This window comes from Macrosteles quadrilineatus, unplaced genomic scaffold, assembly GCF_028750875.1.
Source record: "Macrosteles quadrilineatus isolate MER2022 unplaced genomic scaffold, UCM_ALF_1.0 Scaffold_5__1_contigs__length_97177068, whole genome shotgun sequence".
NCBI classification, from domain to species: domain Eukaryota; kingdom Metazoa; phylum Arthropoda; class Insecta; order Hemiptera; family Cicadellidae; genus Macrosteles; species Macrosteles quadrilineatus.
In genome coordinates this window covers 2,314,708-2,335,870 of record NW_026542598.1, presented here as the reverse complement: position 1 = coordinate 2,335,870, position 21,163 = coordinate 2,314,708, and the positions used below count along the sequence as shown (strand labels likewise).

The 21,163-nt window shown below is 33.7% G+C and overlaps 1 protein-coding gene across 6 annotated transcripts in view; it reads left to right on the top strand.

Moving 5' to 3' along the window:
* The window catches only part of LOC128993980 (potassium channel subfamily T member 2-like), a 329,633-nt gene that overhangs the window by 208,801 nt on the left and 99,669 nt on the right, over positions 1–21,163 (top strand). For all 6 annotated transcript variants that reach the window (XM_054418134.1, XM_054418135.1, XM_054418137.1 and 3 more), the window contains 3 exons: positions 14,770–14,849; positions 15,928–16,027; positions 20,003–20,201. In XM_054418134.1, coding sequence (XP_054274109.1) covers positions 14,770–14,849; positions 15,928–16,027; positions 20,003–20,201 — 379 coding nt within the window. The remainder of the gene's footprint in view (positions 1–14,769; positions 14,850–15,927; positions 16,028–20,002; positions 20,202–21,163) is intronic.

The following is a 21,163-nucleotide window of genomic DNA, read 5'->3' as shown; positions in this document are numbered from 1 at the left end:
GACCCTGTATAAAAAAAAAACTAAAGATTTTACTAAACTGTATCCAAAAAAGTTATTATCGTCCGTTATTACGATGATTCCCAAAAATCATCCGATTTAGTGGAATTTGGTACAATCATTACTTTTATTTGTGAATCAAAAGATGGACTATTTATCATTTACTTTGTATAGTAAGTGACTTAGCCTATTGCTTTTGCTTAATGGCCTAAATAGATCATTGAATCATGTAAACGTACATTTATTTATTAAAACGAGTTCGCGAAACATGATCGGCATGATAAGGCCATAGGAACGGTTGCTTTATAGGTATTTTGCCGGTAAGAATATTTTTTTTATTTTTTAACCCTCAAAACATACAATTTTACAATTGTGTCATTAAAGAATTTTGTAGAGCCTAAAAACAAATAATTTAGTACATTAAAATGTTTTTTACAGTTATTGGTTACGGAGAAAATTAAAAAACGTAAATTAAAAAACCTCAAGTTATTCCAATAGCGAAGATTTGTAATCATTGTTTTTCCCTTATTTATAGACACATTTTTATAAAATTGGGTAAATTTATTTGTTTCTTATCATACTATTATTATTTTATATACTATATTACCCTCCCTGTAGCAGCAAACCTAGGTACCAGTTAAACCTAATGTTATTTAAATAGGTTTGTGAAAATCAAATCAAGCAAATGGAAATTCGCTTAGTCTGCAGGTTTGCTGAGGTGGGGTATTTTTATTCATACTTTCATTTATTTTCTATTAATAGCAAATAAACTGACATACTCTCTAAATCAATACGGTGTTTGCTTCAAACAACAATATTGTGGAAATATTGAAAAAAAACACAATTTTTATACGTCTTTGGAAAATTTATTTATTTTGATGGTCTGTATTTTGACCATTATTTACGCTACATACTTGCTGTTGGGCTTAAACTGTCACAAATTTATTCTTCTTAAATGTCATAGTATAAAATTTTCGGTAAAATCAACGGTTCGCGAAATTGAGTGAAAAACAATAGGAATTGCCATATTTTTGATATTTCGATAACAAGTGGCGCGCCCCGCGGCGAGCGGCAGTATCTCGAGGTGGATAACTTGGATTTTATGTTATGGGCCCAATACTAACAACATATCCAAAAATCAGAACTACCCGACCTTTTGCACAGCAACCCCATATTTTCTGACAGATTTACTGGACTACAATACATGTGTCATATCTTGAATCGGTTAGCGTCCGTCTGTCTGTATGTGTTTATTACAAAAACATTTAAACCTATTAAACGGTTTGAGCTACAGCGTTGAAATGCTGCGAAAGAATTTAAACTTTTGCCACTATCTTTGTGCAAAATATGAACCAAAACTTTTTAACCGTTTCTAAGCGGTGGACTTTTAACATATTTGATTCCATGAAAACCATTAATTAAAAAAAAAAACTATAAGTTACAGTTAAGTAAATATTATGCAGATTTCAAGGATATATTTTGAACTTAGTTTGAACAAATAATTAGTAATAAATTAATATTGTTCATGCTATACCTACAGTTCTCTTCATTTAAACAATGTTAAGTAGTTTTAGCAGTTTTTTTTTACTCTTGTTTTATTGCTACTTGACGGTCTATTTGCCTTAACCCCGCTAGGAATTGAACCGGCAACATCCGTATTTAGAGTTGAGCACTATATACGCCACTCGATTAGTCTTACTTTTAAATTCAGTTCCCCTTCTGATTGAGGTTGTTAATAAAGAACCAACAGACATGTCAGTTTGCTCTGTTTTTTTTAGTTTTTTTTTACCAAGAAACGACTGTCATTCCTCACGATCGATACACCTTATATTGGGTGGGTATAATTAATTTAACTACTGTATGTTGCTATTCGGTTTTGTTATTATATTTCTGCGTATTGAGCGACACCTTTGCAATAGGCCTACTCAATAATTTTAATCATCTAAATTTCAAATCCAGTTCTTGTTATTTCTTACACTCTTGATTTCCCCTATATATTTTCCAAAAGGATTTAAGATTTGTTTCTCTAGCAAATGAAAACCCCCCTAGTCTTGAAAGACAATAGGGGTATGCAATAGTATGCCAAAAACGTAATCGCGAGCAAGGTAAGACCGTAATATTACAGCAGGCTGTATCGTATTTCTTTAAAAACAGAAACCACTTTCCTATATTGAGTACCAAAAGTAACTATCTCTTAACCCTGAACCTTAAGAGACTTTGCTGTAAATGTTGGAAATGTCAAGGTAAACATAGCTTCCTGTAAAACCATATCATTGCCTTTTAGAAGTTTGAATTTTACCGCTTTGTGGGCTAAGAGTTTGTGAAGAACTATCATCATTGTTAGTTAAAACTGGTAAAACTGTGTTGATTAGGAAAACGATTCAAGCAATTGTAAGTTTGTTTAAAATTGCTTTACATGCATTTACTTTTAGTTTTATAATATCACTTTTTACAAACTGTTACACTCTCAGCATTTTTTAAAATTTTCTACTCACAGAATGTAAACTCATGTTATACTGTAGTGATTCTAAAGGGGGCTCAGTAGCTTTATGATAGTTCAAAACTAAACCTTGCTGTCAATTTTTATTAGGTTTTTAATTTACTATCTATATAAATAAAATTAGAGTTTTGTCTGTACATTGCTTAGAATAATGAACTTTTTGGTTATTTTTACATTTCATAGGTCAGAGAAACCGAATCAAACCTTATCTCAATTTCTGTCTGTCTGTCTGTCTGTCTGTCTGTCTGTCTATCTGTCATTCTCTTGGTAACGCTAAAATACGCACTTTATTACAACTACTCCTCAATAACTATAGCACTGTCCCGCCTGAAACTTATTTTCCAAATACTATACATATATGAGATGGTTTTAGACGTATTTCATCGAATATGAGACAGTTAGATATTTAACAGTAAACCCTTGAAAATCAAGTTTTTGTCGATTTTTGACGTGGAATTTCTGGAAGCCCATGTTAACCTTATGAGAAATGAAATTATTGAATCTTAACAGCTGTTTCAATTAAACAAGTTGGTTCTGTTCTGTGATGTTCAATAGCATTAAAGTTACAAGGATTACCAACAGGGTGCAGCACTAGCACTATTATTTCTTTTACATTTATGACAACAGCTAATTTGCAACCTGGAGGCGAGTGAGCGTAGCGAACGAGCTAACCTGAAGGCAAGTGAGCGTAGCGAACGAGCTAACCTGAAGGAAAGTGAGCGCAGCGAACGAGCTCCAACATACAGGTGAGTGAGCGTAGCGAACGAACTTCAACCAGGACGTGATTGAGCCATGCAAACGAGATCAGATAGTAAAAATAAAAGTAAGCCTACCGTTATAGGATCGACCGGCAGACACAGAGGTAATTTAACCTTTTATTGATTGTCATACCGATCCGGAACAACAAAAAACAACATAAAATGAAGCTATGTATAATAGTTTGGCCAGCATATCTTAAAATATGCAAACCAACTGCTGTTCGTTATATAAGAAGGTTTCAACTGAATATTATAAGATCCCCGTGCGTAGAACGGGTACACAGCTAGTCCTGAATAAAAACTGAAAGTAATTATTTGAGTGTAACTCTTATAAACCTTTTTTAGGGAGTAACTGGAAAACTTATTAAAACACACGGGTGGCAAGGGTGTAGTGGGGAACTTCTACGGGTTTGAGACCTATAAAATAGACCAGTCAAAACCTCATATACCCTTCGAACACTAGCCTGAGAACACCAGTTTTACTACATCGGGACTAAACAGAGTTTCCCAACGGCCAAAGGGCTCACTTCGTGACTCTTCATTCCTCATATGACCTAGATTGCAATCTGATCTAGGTCGTTCATTTTGATTTGGACGACTTTTGCGAAGTAAGACCTGTCCCAATGAATCTCACCATTCATCATAATCTCACAAACTGATTCAACCAACAGCATCCGATATTAAGCCTAGCGTACTTTAACCCTAAACTTAATTTTGATGCTAGCCTCCGGATTGCCGAATAATAATACAAAGGTTTATATGCCTGTTATTAGCAATCTATTCAATTGCAGTAGCAACTAGTTCCGGATCCTATTTGGGTCCATCATCAGGCGGTACAAGGACTTCCTTTCTTCGTTTGAAGAGCGTCACATTTAACACATAAATAAATAAACATTTACACGACACGATACGATCATGGGAAAAACCTTTATGGTAACTGATCAGTTATAACTGACGTCACTAACCCGGCGGTGTTTAAGTCCAGGTCCTTGTACCGCCTAATGTTGGATCCAAATAGGATTCGAAACTAGTTGCAACTGCAATTAAATGGACTGCCTAATAGCGATACAAAACCTTTTAATAACCCTAAAAAATTTTAAATTAAAATCTACGATTGAGACTGTTTATGATATACAATAAAAGCTATTCACAGGCAGATTGAGGCAAAGTTATAAACACACACATTATTTAAATTTCCTTACACTAATGTCTACGCTTACACAGCTTCGCGTTGTCTGAACCTAGAAGTGTGGAATCCCTCAAGAGTTGTAGGTTAATGGCAACTTACATCTGACATTCTGACACTTAGCTCTAATGTCAAGATATAACATTGTGCCTTGAGGGAAACGTCAGCTTGTTGTAGTGTAGATATTCTCGTATCTTTTGTTTTGTTACAATTTCTACAGTGGTTTTGATTTATTTTGTAAACATGTCGATCGTGTTTCTAACGTTTTAAGAGAATCAATCCTATCTTTAATCTGTTTAATCCTAACGATAGTTTCTAAATTAATTTAAAATACTTTGTAGTACTAGGCAAACGTATTTTGTTTAGCAGAGAATGATATTTCAAGGTATTTTTTTGGTTCAATGCAAAAATAAATCTTTAAAAACAAGTTGAATATACCAAACTTAAAATCCTTTCCGCTTTCAAAATCATATATAAAAACCTGAAATAGACCTATACCCTAAGAAGAAATTGTTTTAAGGTATTTTCCATACTTTTAAGGTAGTTTTAAAATCATACATACTATTATCCAACACCCATTTCAATTTTTATTCAATTTAAGAGTTAGGGATTTTTTCAACCAACCGCAGTCTTTATGCTTATTAGCCACTTTTATCACAGGAATTAGTTATTTATCATACAATTTATCTTCAATACTCACTAAGAATTCTGATAGACATTAGAATACTGTAATACAAAATGACTTGATATCTTATCCGTATAGGAAGAGCCATGCTAGATACAACATTATACAGTTATTTGCCAAATAAATTAAAGTCATCCAAACTGATTTCCTTGGGCAAATAAATGCTTAGTGACATATAAAATGCTCGAAGAAGCTTTTCCCCGTTTTTCAAGCACGCTACGTTATCTTGAAAACCACATCATCCCTAATTCATACAGACGTGATCAGTGGCCCGTGCTCTAACTGTATTATGGTAATGAGTTTTATTTTGTTATTAAAACCCATGCTACGAGGTTCGCGTTACATCAGGTTCACTGATTTATTTTTGACGGATTGGATACCTAGTCACGTTATCTTTTGTATAATTAGACGCCGTAGAAAATAGTCTTACGTGACGTATCGCTTACGTCATTGTGTGACTTATATTACTTCCTTGTGATTATTTTTAAATTTGAAAGTGAGAATGATTGATGTTTTAGATATGAATTATTGTGTAGAAGCTTTTTTGTAATATGGCTGCATTCTGATAAGAGATTGCTAAATAGTTTCTTGAGTGGACAACTGATACTTTAAGCACAAATTAGACAATTAATTGTGCATTTTGTATTTTTTAAATTTTTTAGTTACTTATCTGCATCTTAATAAGAGGACAGTTGTGCTGGAGTTTGTGTATTGGTTGATCTACTAAAATATCCGAAGAAACATTTTCGGTTAATTTAAGTAATGCTGTAATTGATATTGACAGTATTACGTTCACAGTTATCACATTTCCATCCATTTTACTAAATTATACATAAGTATAAGTAAGTATAGAAACCAACATGTTTTTATCAGATCTATAACAATAACGTTGGCCTCACATTCAAATAGTAAATTGTAAAGATTCTACATTACGTTACCTATAAACTACTTTGTATATGAGTATTTCTTATATTATTATGTACTTGTAGCAACTGTAACATTTGAAGACATGTTTCAAACACACAAATTTAGTTTTACTGATGAATCGGTGGCTCAGTCGGTAGTGTCACAGACTTCGGGCCCTGGTCACTGCCGCAAACATTTTATCAGTACAGTTCACCTTTGTACTGTACCGGCTCACCCCTTGTTTTGTGTATACGATCCATGTACGGGCAAGTTAGTCTATGTGGACGAGCAAATGCAAGGTTAAGAGACCGCCAACCTCTTAAAAAACAATATTTCGGTATTTTAATTCTTTCACCTACAAAATCCAAAACTTACACTTTTATTTTACACATATATAAGAAAAATTACACCTAGTCTACATATATGTAACGACGACGCCTAACCTGTCAAATAAATGACTATATAAGTAAAACATTCTTTAAATCTCTGTTCAATGTAACTCACCATAAAGTACTTACAACCACTTGTTGGTTTTTAAATCAATTGTGAAAAATGTTGCTAATTTGCCTGGAGTTGTGTAGTTTTACAGTGGGCTGTGGAGGTACCCAGGTGATGGTTATGGCTTAAGCTAGGGACAACCAAAGCTCTACATTGTTGTGAAATTAGTGAATGCTGGTTGTATTTCTGTTTAACTTTTCATTGCATATAGTGGCATCTTTGTAATAGTTAATGTTTTGTAATGTTTTTGTAATGGCTAGTAGGAGGCTATGCAAATTTTTCACTATGCTATCATAATTAAGGTATAATAAGTTTTCAAAATGTTTATATTGATGGAATGAATCATTTTCTGAATTTTTTATGAGTGCTATATTTTTTTATCTACTCCTCTTTTTCCCACAAAAAAAGAAGGAATACGGTAGAATACTGTATTTCAATCAAGATTACTACTTTTCGTGTATGCTAATATCACTATTCTCTATAGTTCACTTGCTTTCTTTAATACAGATGATTGATACCATTCCATCTATATTTGACTTGATTCATTACTCTATCCTAGAAATGTACACTATTATTAATAGGCCTTAAAAATTGATAACTTGTTTTATGTAGCGACGAATGATTCTGAGACTAGTAACTTATCAACTGATTTAAAAACACAATAATGTATAACAACTTTACGTACAATAATGAAAATGTGGTTGGTAATATAATATTCTCTCCACCTGTAGAATATTGCACGCTAGATTGACAGGTCCATTGTAAAATTCATATTTGGTTATTACAAACTAGACTATCCCCTTAGACTCTTGTGTAGGTTATCCCTGGGGCTATTCCCTTCTTCAAAATGTTTTTAGTACTTTATCTTTGATATTACTTATTACTTCTCAATATTGAGTTATGAATTACATTTAACACAATATTTTCAATTAATTATTTACAATACGCTTAATATATATAACTCGTGGATTGCCCATACTAGTTCACAGGTCATAATATCCTACCAAGTTTGGTCAAAACTGTACCATAGGATTTAACTGGTTATATAATCGTTTAGGTTGTACCCAGTTTTATAACAATCAACGATTTGAATTAGGCCACTAACAGAGTGCACTAATAAAAATTACTGTTTATTTTGAATGCCCTAATGTTTTGAGGCCTAACCGTACGACCGATTATAAGCTGGAAAATATATAATGTCACATCAACTATCGCAGTTAATAAAACCTAGGGAGAAACATAAATTTACCATGAAACACTGTGTGACTGGCTCATTCAAAGTGCTCGTCTTGAATAAAATATTTGATTCAGCTGGTCCATATGGATGGGATGTATTTTTCAGCGTCCATCAACCCATACTTATCAAATTTAAATTTATATAAGATCTAGGGTTTTCCAAAATTTTAGTAAATGTATGAATATGTTGAACATTGTTTCATGACGTGCTTTATATTATCCGTTTTATCTTCGGCATTTTTTTTTTTTTTTTTTTAAGAGGTTGGCGGCCTCTTTTAACCTTGCATTTGCCCGTCCACATAGACTAAGCGCCCGTGCGTGGATCGTTTACAGCAAAGCAAGGAGTGAGCCGGTACAGTACAAAGGTGAACTGTACTGATAAAATGTTATCGGCAGTGACCCGGATCCGAACCCACGACATCGTTGCCTTGGGCCCGAAGTCAGCGACGCTACCGACTGAGCCACCGACTCACTAATTACACTGGTTATAATCGTATAAGTTGATGATGTAATGCTAACCAAGAAGTAGTTTCCTTTATAGTTTTACATGTTCTTAGAAGTCCATTAACGACGGTAACTGAACACAGATTAATTGCCCTAGAATGAGCGGATGCTTGGAAACTTCACTTAGTCCAGTGACTTGAGATACAGTCTCGACTTATATTATTTACAGACCTCAGCAGGAATTAAAAGCATTACACAATGTTGAATTCTTTGTCAAAATTGTTTTTTGAAATGAGGAATGGATTGCTAACCAAAACACTGAAATGTATTTAGTACATTGTCTAAATAGTACTAACCAACGACGAAATTGATTTTGTAACATCTAATAGGGTTATTTTGTGAACAACTTTATTAAAATAGCACTCAAAATATTTTAATCGAAATAACAATTATTTTTCTAATCAAAACTTTGAATTTATTAGTTCTGGTACATAACATTAATTTATTGTGTTATCATTTGAAACTTATTATATTGAATCAAACTAATTTACTAAACAGTTAAATAAAATGTCAAATAATAAGCTGATTAATTTCAAGTCTTATTATTATTAAATCATTAAAAACTGTACATAGCTTCTCCATTTGTAACTTACCGTTAGTCATATGAACGTAATAAAATGTCTGGCTGTAAAGCCGAATTTCAAAGCTATATAAAAATAAAACCTTTTATTGTGTAAGTAATGAAATCTCTAATATAAGTGAAACAATATTTTTTGTATTCAGTCCATGATTTATCCATATTATATTTGAAGTTTGAGATGTTTTTGAAACAAATCAAAATGTAGAATAATTAGATAAACAGTAGTGTTGCATTATATGGACTTATCTCATCTCATCTCCGTGGAGCGTAGAATGGAGGAATAACTAATTGAAGACCACTTTAAACCGCCTGAAGATGCAAATCTCAAGCTCTGCTTGAGAGTAAATATAAATTAAGGACAAACAGTTTATATATATATATATATATTAAACACCCCAATTATTTACATCTTCATTCTACAGAACTGTTCATCCGACTTCTCTTTAGTTAATTTCCCTGGTGTAGTGCACGTTGTAAGACCTAGGATCTGGGATCAATATACTTCTTCGTTTGAAAGTTCTGAGCTGCCAAAACATTTCGTTCAAACTCATAAGAGCAAAGATATTTCAGGCAACATGATTTTATATAATTTTGCATAGTATTATTAGATTTTGTGTAGTATAATTTTGCCATCATCATTTTTTATTGCAAGTCCCTTCATAAAACAAATAAAAATATTAGGTATACCTTTTAGCATGAAACAAAGTACTCATTTAGAACTAACATAATGACGTATTATTTCATGTAATAAAATAATGTCTTTGTTACGCTGTTTAGAAATCGTGCCCCATAAAACCACTTGTTACCGTCATAAAGTAAACGAGACTCCCTGTTGTATTGGTGTTAGCAGCCCCTATGCTAAGTAACTTTCATTCAGAGGTATGAACAAAAAGATCAAATAATAATGTATACCTACAGTAACCAAGTTTTCCAATTCGTATAATTTATTTGTGCTTCTTATACGTATGAGGCGACGACAAGAAGATTCAGCATAACCTAAAACTAATAAAATCCGTTTATAAACAAAAATGTGGTATCAGTTTTTAATTTTTTCTTTTTCTAAATTTGCCCTCTGTTAAATTTTCCTTCACAATATAAGCCGAACTAGGCTGTGAGTGCGACGGTGCGGTTGCTGTATTTCTGAGATGAGCTTACCCGACAGACAGCTGAGTCATAAAATTTGCCCTTATCCAAGTTTGTTGCGTCTTTTAAAACCTCTTTCTTTATTTAAAACTAGTTGAAAATACACAAAATGTGTCAAATAACTCTTGTAATATTTTTACACTTATACTATTGACTATAAGTGAATTGACTATATATAGGCGAATGATCATTCGCCTATTGGGTGTAATGATGGAGTTTACAATCGAAATCGATCACCACTTACCATCTTTTATATGTATTTATCGTCTAGTGAGCCAATAGATAAGTGTAAACATATTTTTCAAAGTGTTATTCGACGTATTTTTTGTACTTTCAGGTAATTTACGATGCTGATCAAGAAATTATACCCATTACATAGGAGTTATACCCATTACATTGAAGTTATACCCATTACATTGAAATTATACCCATTACATAGGAGTTATGTGGTTATACCCGTTACATTGAAGTTATACCCATTACAAAACTAGCCATCACCCAGACCCACATTAGACTCACAAAGATATATCTTAAGATGTCCTATTGAATTGATTACACATTTCTTCATCCAGCAATGCTTTGTGAATAATTCTTAGTTGTTTTAATAAAACTATTTTATATAAATTATGCATAATATGTGTCTTGTTTGTGTAGTGGTTAGCTTCTCAATCTTCGAAGTCACAAGAACGAGTTCGTTCCCTGGCATATCTACAATAATAGATCCACGTATATGAAACACTTTCCCTTAAAGTGATTAGTTTCTCCTACTACGGAAACCGACACAACAAATGCTTTGATTAAACTTATAAACCGTTGCCTTTACCTAATTACTGTAAGAATTGGTTGTTCCTTTTGAACAAGCAATCACTCGTATTTTTAGATATTCATTTATGCCTTCTTTTTACTTAAATAAGTACTTGCGTTATTACTCTTGGTTTTAGACGTGTTAATAAGTTTGTGGATTGTGTTGCTCAGGTGTTTTCTTGAGTACTTGTTTTAGTAACTCAATAACTCTTGGAACATTTCAGATGATCAGCTACTGTAAAGGTATTTCTGGTTGTGACTGTTGAGTAAGTCATGAAGTAGAATTATAGGTTGAATGATAGTGTAACTATGTAGGCTTTTAGCATTGGAGGAGAAGGGAGGCAATTCTTAAAGTAAGCCTACAAAAGGCCTTTCCAGGTTTATAAAACCTGGAAATGTACCAGTTTATGATAATAAAATACAAGTTTTGTTTAGTTAACTAAGCTGAACTATCGAATTGTTTGACCCAACAACATTGAACTTTTGAACTATCAACATGGGACATACCTATGATACTATATTTAGAGTGATAATTATAGTTTGTGATAATCATCATTGTTTAGTTGAGTGATTTGTTTTATTCATCAACAGCTTTGATATCGTCACTATACTGTACGTGATTCAATTCCTTTGATATCACGGACGATTAATATCAAACATTAGAAATGACAAAATAAATTTTTAACAAAAACTAGGTATCTTCTTTATTGTATTCAACAAAACAACATACTAAACTATTTTCTGTTTTTTAACAAAACAATTGTAAAACATATGACTGTTTATATATTAATTATTAAACAGTCTTTTGGCAAACTTATATGAAATATATTGAGGCGTTTTCTTTATCAATGATTAATCATCGTACGTCAATCATCCCCCCCAAAACCCTCAATATATATTTCAAATCTTCCTCTTTCTAGACCTTAAGTTATACCCAGGTGAGGCATCGTTATGGTCTTCTGCTTCTTGCACATCATCTTCGCCTTGAGTTGCTTCACGGAGAGTTTGAGGGAGTATTTTTAACTCCAACATTAAAACCTTAACATTAACCTTAATTGGTGGATCAGACCTCAAGAGGTACACTCCCTTCCCTAGCTTGTGTTCCACCTCAAAGTATTCACACGACGTAACATTGAACGCAGGTAGTATCTCGGTGTCCGTTGCGGTTGACGTGACCACAGGAGAATTGGTCCGATGCAGGATCCCATCCTCGTCTCCTGAGATGGCTGATGAATCATAGACCATCACTGTCCCTCGCAAGATCTCTTCTGCACCTCCTGTGATGACCGTTGAGTCCTCGACCCTGTCTGTTGGCCGTAGGATCTCTTGTCTATCTCCCGAGATGGCTGATGAGTCCTCGACCATCACTGTCCGTCGCAAGATCTCTTCTGCACCCTCTGTGATGACCGTTGAGTCCTCGACCCTCTCTGTTGGCCGCAGGATCACTTGTCTATCTCCCAAGATGGCTGATGATTCCTCGACCATCACTGTCACTCGCAAGATCTCTTCTGCACCTCCTGTGATGACCGTTGAGTCCTCGACCCTGTCTGTTGGCCGTAGGATCTCTTGTCTATCTCCCGAGATGGCTGATGAGTCCTCGACCATCACTGTCCGTCGCAAGATCTCTTCTGCACCTCCTGTGATGACCGTTGAGTCCTCGACCCTGTCTGTTGGCCGCAGGATCTCTTGTCTATCTCCCGAGATGGCTGATGAGTCCTCGACCATCACTGTCTGTCGCAAGATCTCTTCTGCACCCTCTGTGATGACCGTTGAGTCCTCGACCATCACTGTCTGTCGCAAGATCTCTTCTGCACCTCCTGTGATGACCGTTGAGTCCTCGACCCTGTCTGTTGGCCGCATGATCTCTTGTACATCTCCCGAGATGGCTGATGAGTCATCAAACGGCTCTGTCTGACGTAGGATCTCTATACCTCCCGGGATGGCCGATGAGTCATCAAACGTCTCTGTCTGACGTAGGATCTCTATACCTCCCGGGATGGCCGATGAGTCATCAAACGTCTCTGTCTGACGTAGGATCTCTATACCTCCCGGGATGGCCGATGAGTCCTCGGCTAACTCCAAGATATTTTCCCGGTTGTTGAATTTGATTTCATTGTATTTAATTTCAATGTCCAATTTGTCTGTTTCATAGGTGTTAGTAATAAGTTTAGTTTCTAATTTTGATTGGTTTTGGTTTTCCGAAATCTTTTTAATGGAGGATGAAATTACATTTTTGATGCCTGCCAAAAGAGTATCCAATTGTTTTGATCGAGTATCTAACTGTGCCGAAATCTTTACTAGTAACATACTCACCGGGTCTGCTGGTGGTTCTCCTAATTTTGTCATTTCTTCTTAAAGTCCTGTCACGGTCGCCAATTGATATTGTCACTATACTGTACGTGATTCAATTCCTTTGATATCACGGACGATTAATATCAAACATTAGAAATGACAAAATAAATTTTTAACAAAAACTAGGTATCTTCTTTATTGTATTCAACAAAACAACATTCTAAACTATTTTCTGTTTTTTAACAAAACAATTGTAAAACATATGACCGTTTATATATTAATTATTAAACAGTCTTTTGGCAAACTTATATGAAATATATTGAGGCGTTTTCTTTATCAATGATTAATCATCGTACGTCAGCTTTTCCTTTTAACTGATTTGATATTATATCTACTTTTTCATATTTTTTTATAACTGACTTGTAATTTGTGAAATATTATGTATTCAAGCCATAAATTAGCACATACACTCGATAAACCCCTTACATGAAACTAATTCCACATGAAATAATTATTTAATCATATTGTCTTCTCAATGTTCATTTATTTAGACTCTCGTGCAACTGTTGTTGTATGTACTGCACGTTGTTTCGTCTACAGTTACAAAAGTGTAGCGAATTTGTAGGTTTGACACGCGCCGAGCTCCCCTATGACAGGTGGGTAAGGCTGGTAGTAAAATGTGGGCTTTACGTGAATATAAAACCCTTCTCTTGCAGCTTCAGTAATCCCTCCCCTGAACCCTGAAACTTATAACATATTTTATAAGTGTTGCATTTACTTCCTTCCTCTACACAGGTTGGTAGTCTGAAAATGTTTCACATTGTTTTCCCTTGAAACAGTGTAGGAGTTGTACCTTGAACCATTTTAATTCGTAATAGTATAAATGCAAAGTTAAACTCTCTAAATCTAGTACCTTTGGTTCTTGTTAATTTTTTTATATAGACACCAAGTTGAAGTTCAAAAAATTAATTTTATGTACGAAAACTATTTTTAAAGATCCATATATATATATAAAATATTGTTTATAAAAGTGAGCTTGTACGCTACAAATTAGAAATTATGAATTAAACTTTATCAATAAAGTACAAATGCCAAGATAAATTATACTCATCAATATAGACTACAGTTTGCTACAGAAGCATTATAGTTTTATATAAATCCTGTATTTTTATATCGTTGACCTCCTTTTCAAAACAATCAGTAACTGGTCCGTCAATGAAAACCCATCTATTTTAGTATGTCTTGTGTTATTTCTACACATATTAAAAGCAAAATGCAAAACTACTGAATGTTAGTTTGAAATTGAAAGCGGGGGTATTATGTTAGTGTCTTCGAATAACACCCAAACTGTTAATTAATTTGGAATGTGTGTTTATTTGTGTTTGTTTAAGCACATCGTAAAGAGAACTAGAGACGCCTAAAAATCGTATTCTCTAGTTTAGGGACCTCACCCCTGGAAGCTTGTGTATAAAATTCCACTAGCTAACAAAGTACTTTACCTGCGTAAAATGTTCTCTTATGTTTCCAGATCAAGGTCATATTTGGCTAAAACGTTGTCATGAAAACCTGTACAGAAAAATGTTGGTTAATTCTACAGAACCACTATCAATGTTTAAAAAGCCTCATTAGCATTAAAAATAGATAATTTCAGAAATAATCACAATTTGTATTTTGTTTCAGAGTCCGAGTGGAGTACTACGTAAACGAAAACACCTTCAAAGAGCGGCTGCAACTGTACTTCATCAAAAACCAGCGATCAAGTAAGCAGTACAAACTATTTTAAATTATTTTAGTTACATTTCATATACATACTGTTAGAAGGTGGGCAGTTAAAGACATCCGAGAGTAGACCACTTTGTGGTAACAGCGCTTCAACTTAGGTTGGACTTGTAAACGTCCAGGCTGATTCCTTTTCTCCGCCTCTGTTTTCTTTTCATTTACTCCCACTTAAGCATTTACTGCTTTTAAATCCCACTAACAGAATGAGTCAGATTCAGATTTTCAAAATGCTAGATTTCTACGGATATTATTCGTTAACAGTTAGTAAGAGAGATAGTAGCGAACATAATTAATATTTTCATTATGTATGTTCTTGTTTTTATGTAGAAGAAAATAAACTAAAGTTAAGCTAACATCGGCTGATTTTGACCGTCTTCAGCATAAATGACTACTATAAAAACTTGTGGTTTATAAGTGTAGTTTGTAATATTTTTCTAGGTCCTGTTTCATTGTTTTTTTTATAAATAATTGCAAGTGTAGTTCAGCAAAATAAGGATACTCTTTACTGAACACTAAACTAACATTTTGTTTGAACAGACAGTAAATACTGCAGACTTAATAATGAAGAGACGTTGTGTTCCTTTACTTGATATCCAAACATGATTTAAGCATTTAATGAATTATTTTAATCCATGCATTACTTCATTATGTAAAAATATACTGTAAAATAAATTACCGTTCCTCATGTTGTAGGATTTAGCTTAACTATGCAATACTAATTATGTGCTTCAATCCTTTTGTCACTCTATTATGTACCTACTAAAACAAAGTCTTTTGTTTAAATTCGTGTATTTTGTGGTTTTCTTAGGCCTATATGCAATACTCATCACAACCTAATAACTTAATTCCTGTGGCTCGTAATTTTAGCAATCATAGAGTCTCAACAAAACAGCACTATCTAAAACGGTTTCATTGTAGCTTCTTTACCTCTCTCCAGCTCTTCCCTTGATTCATCCTCATTTTTTTTCTCCACATTTGCTTTAGCCTTCTTTTTCTGTGTCCTCAACTTTTTTTTGTGATTCTGGGGCTTACATGACTCATACTTTATTTCTGTTCCAGGCCTTCGTATTCGCATTGCCAACCTCCTCTTCAAGCTCCTGACATGTGTCCTCTACATTTTCAGGGTTGTCATGGACGACGATCCGATTTATGCTGCCTGGTAAGAATTATGCTATATTTTTGAACTGAAAGAATAGAGTGTACTTAATTCTTTGGGAGGGGCTAAATTCCAAATTTGTACGTAAGGATATCCGTAATATATACCATTTAATAGATAAGTAGACTGGATGTTTTTTATAAAAACCACTTGGGTGGGATTGCATGGCGATAAAGCTTTAGTGGACAACTTCATCCAACGTGTTTGCGATCGACGTCCTGTAATAAGAGCGCTATAGGAGCTCATACAAAATAAATGTTATTAATATATAGCTTAATTAATTGCATAGTGGCTTTATCTATAACACTCGTATACTGTGTTGGATTAAAAAAAAATACTTATATTTGTTTTTTTTTATTACTTGATAATGTTCACACTGTTATATTTTAGTGCAGTAGAGTTTTTATCACTTATATACTCCACATAAGCATTTTTGAACTTTATTGTAAGGGCACGGCTCAAAACCTGATCTTGTTCTATGTAAGGTTGACCTTTTAGCAAAATAGCACGATTAAAGAATAGTCCAATGACAAATGAAATCTGGTACCAGTAACGATCTCACTTGGAGTAGAAAACGGCGTCCTTCAAATTTGAAGCTAATAAAAACTAGTCAATTACGCAAACAAGTTATTACAGATTTGGTTTATCATATATGGCTGTCTAAGAATACCACGATATAGTGTGCCCACAATTAGTATGGAATTAGGCTCAGAACTATTATTCTCAACAGCACGTAGAAGGTTTCACCCAGCACGCAGTCTAGAACTATTTTTTTTTATTTCAAGGAATAACGTTGAGTCATATTGAGTATACCCCATTTTGCAATCTTTCACCATCAATGCTAAATGTGTTATCCATGCAATATCCCTTAACTGAAAACGATTCCAAAAAATCTTGATTTGAATCTACTAGAGAGATTGTTTTTCTGGACAACCACAAACTAAGTGAACATCTCATTTACAAATTCATAGTTTCAACATGAATACAACGCGCTGGAGATAATCAGCCCACAATGCAACACTTGCTCGCTAATTAAATGGCTTCTGCGATTGTCCTGCTCCAACATTCATTAGCACTGGATGACTGGGTATGAATGTATTATGAGGGATTCGTTCAAACCGAACAATGCTCATTTCATCGGAGTATATCAAAGGTAGAAATATAATGTATGAAAATAATTAGTTCCGTTGATGATTTTCTTTTACCAGAATTATTCGTTTAAATGATTCAATGTGATTGATTGACTACAATAATCTCACACCATTCTACGCTCATCTTTAACTCATATTTGAGTTCAAATACGCACCTAGGTTTGATAATTAACCAAACAATTCCAACATCGTTTCTTTAAAAAAAAGGTATAGTAAAGTATCAGTAAAGTATTAGGCCATTTCCTACTTAGATCAAGGTTATTTTTAAGTAACTATCTAAGAGCAATTTTTTTTTTAATAATTACAAGTAATATATTTCAATTAAATAATTGAAATATGTTATAAAAGATGGGTATTTGAACTTGAAGGGATGAATAAAAAGTATTATTTTATTGGCTATATCCATGCATTGAACGTTTATTATCAATGTCTTTTTCAACTTTTTGACCGCCAAGGATTATGTACTGAACATAAGTATTGTGGCAGATAGGCAGATAGACAATATGTGCATTATATTTTAAATGTAAGTTCATCAAGATCTTTCCCAGGCGTGTTAAAGAAGAACTTCCACTCAGAAAGATCTTTCTATATCAAGAAACATGCTTGTAATCGACCTTTTTGCGTTTTTTTTTATTAACAATTAAAGACTACCCATTCACAAATATTGTTATAAAATCATTTATGTTTGGCCCAGATCAGTGTAATGTACCGTAAATATAAAACCTTAATGAGAGAATCTCTTTGATGAAGGATGATATTAGATTACAAGGACAGAAGTTGTATCAAAAGGAAAGGATAACACTAAGTGTGACTTCATGTTGCGTTTCAGTTATAATATTTCATGTTTTAATAATAAAGATTATTCCAAAACGTAATGAATTTGTTATCATTTTGTAAAGAAACTCGTAGAAATAATTTCGTGTTGTAAAGAGTCGCTTTATTTTCTACTCAAGAAATAGTTTTGTACTCTTAAGATGTATATTTTACGATCGAAACCTTTTCATTGTTTTTTTTTTTAATTTCTTGTAGACTTTTTGCCGTGTTTTGCTGTACTGGGTACAAACTCTTACTATTGCATCAAAGCTAGATATTTTGAAGTAGCAATCTTCCATCACCTATTCGAAAACATGTACATTTTAATAAATATAATTAATAAACATTTATTCGGAATGTGTGCCTCATTCAATTCTATATGCGAGGAAACTCTTAAACAAAGAAAACATCAAGAAACCCAAATAAGTTTAAAATCTGTAACCACGATGTAAGATCGTCTGCATACAATATTTGCAAGAAGTACTTTACGTCTTTAGAGGAAAGTCAACGACACTGTAAATGATAATGCGACGACATTTCATAAAGTATCTTCCCTGGGGACATAACACTGTCACATATAAGATGAACTTGTCGAGCGTATTTTATCTACGCCTTGTATATTGTTAAGAAAAATGTTTGTATTCTCGTTTATAGAAGTAAATATTGTTCTTTAGGAGTTAACTATTGCTTGGCGAGTTTGACAGGATACCTTTGGAATGGATCATATGTTACTTTTCCTTATTGGTATATCTAGTGAACTACAAATGCACACACTTAAAGTACTCATTTATGGGCCTCTTTTCAGGATGGATATGCATTCCTCGGGGTAGGGAGATATATTAGTAAACTCAAAGCCTTAGCTATTTTGTTATTAATAATCAATTGTTTTGTTATCAACTATGATAGTGTAAACAGCTTATTAGAAATAGAACGGTTGTATATTCTATGGAAAATCATTCAACCGTGTTAGCTTTTGAAAACCCGGCTAATAATGTTGTAAGAAAAGTGTAAAAATATCCAAGGCCAAACACAATACAACTTAACAAGTCCCCAATTTAAAAATGTTTTATGCTACCGAATACGTATTTTATACATGCTAACTAACTAAGTCATTTCGGTACTTTCCTGTTCAAGGGAACATTCACTACTATCGATGATTTTTTTCTCGATATATCGATATTACAAATTGAAACGTATTAGCTGACAACTACGATAAATATTGTTCAGTATCAACAAACAATAATGAAATGAAACTGTTCTAAAAACAAAATAACCTAACATAACTAACCAAACTTGTTGTGTATCATTCCATGTTTAACTTGCCTTTTTCTGTTATCAAAAGGAATTTTTAAATAAGACAGCAAGTTTGGTTGGTTATGTTAGGTTAGCTTAGAACAGTTTCATTTCTTAATCCATATATTAGACTATTTTAGCTTAAACAAGATCAGTTGTAAATATGTAATGGATCGGTAAACAAAAATATCGATATATCGAAAAAATCATCGATAATAATGAATGTTCCCTTTAACAGTTGTAATTTCTTTCCAAGTAGTTTATATCCGGTGACTTTTGTAAATAGTTCCTTTATAATAATAATGGAAAATGAAAAATCAACATCGATATAGTGATTTGTGTAACGAGTGGGCGAAGTGGCACTTTGCTGCACACGAGAGAAATGTTTACGCACGAGCCATAGGTGAGTGTGGAAGGTTTCTCGAGTGCAGCAAATGCAGTTTTCACTCGTGTTACACATTATATTTTGTATATTTTCCCGGTGTATTGGGTAAAACGATCTTCAAAATGACACCTCATTTATAAACATTGATGAAGAAATTAGGAAGTTATGGCGTACCGGTCAAAAAGAAAACACTTTAGAAATTATAATATATAGATAGGATCAAGTTCGGTTGTTGATAACACACTCCTACAATTTAAATTTTATTAAATATTTTTTTTTTATATATCCCACATTAACTTGGTCTTCATCTCCCTGATCGCCTCGGTGGTGTTCCAGCTACGGGTGCACGCCCTCCAACAAGTCAGAGTTCCTGGTCTCCTACAACCTGACAGAGGAGGCTTTCCAGGAGAATCCCATCATCAACTGGGACGCCATCCTGTGGGTGAAACGGCCCGTGGTCCTCTGGGTCATCCAGGTGATCCTGGCAGGAATCAGCCTCACGGAGGCACTGCTTCTGGCCTACCTGGGTTACAAGGTCAGTGACAAACATATGATTAGCCTAAGTTTGAAAAATATCGTTAATAAAAATTAAAATATCATTTATAAAACACACTTCCTTACCAACGTGTGGAGGAATTTTCGTCTAAAATACGGTGATTTCTAGTTGCAAAGCTTCATACATAAAAATATACAATTTTGCATGAAACACAACACGAACATAATACTTAACGGAAAAAGGCAGCACAATCGTACCAATCGGGCCTGGCTGCAATAGTAGCCATTAGTGAAAACAATGTTGTTGCGTTATTAACGAGTGCTGTGTTAAAGTGAATTATTTACCTATACTGATATTTTACCAATGTTAATCAGTTTTGGCAATGTGATGCTTACCATGAAACTAGTCAGTAACGTTTCTTCGGCGAACGTGTATAGCCTGTATGTATAAGTAATATGGGGATGTCAAGGGACCTTATTTTGTCATAGAGGAGGCTAGGGCTGTAAAATGGATTATTATGTGATGAAAAATCAATCACTATCAGCTATACCTTATGTCGAACTTATGGTATGAAGCCTCTATAAGGTATACTTTGACAATAGTTTTTTATCAAGTTTTATTTAAGGGTGATCTATTCCCAAATTATCCATGTTACATCTTGGGGCTAAGGAGAAAATGTTATGCACTCACAAAAATCCTCCATCTTTTATAAAATCTTCATGAAACTTGAAACTCTACGTCAATTTGAAAGTGGTCGAGAACCAGTCATAAGCAATCACTGAGCAGGGTCAGATATTTCTGACCTATTAGGTCTTTTATATCCTTATTAGGTGGCTCTACACTGAAAATCTGTTTTTATTTTACCATTTCGTATTATTTTAATATTTCAAAGATTCATGAAAATTGGTGTAGAGCCATTACTTAGACTGTTCATAGAATTAGTGTTAACAGGAAAAAAATGTGTGTGGCCTTTCTATGCTCAACTTGTATAATAATATGAA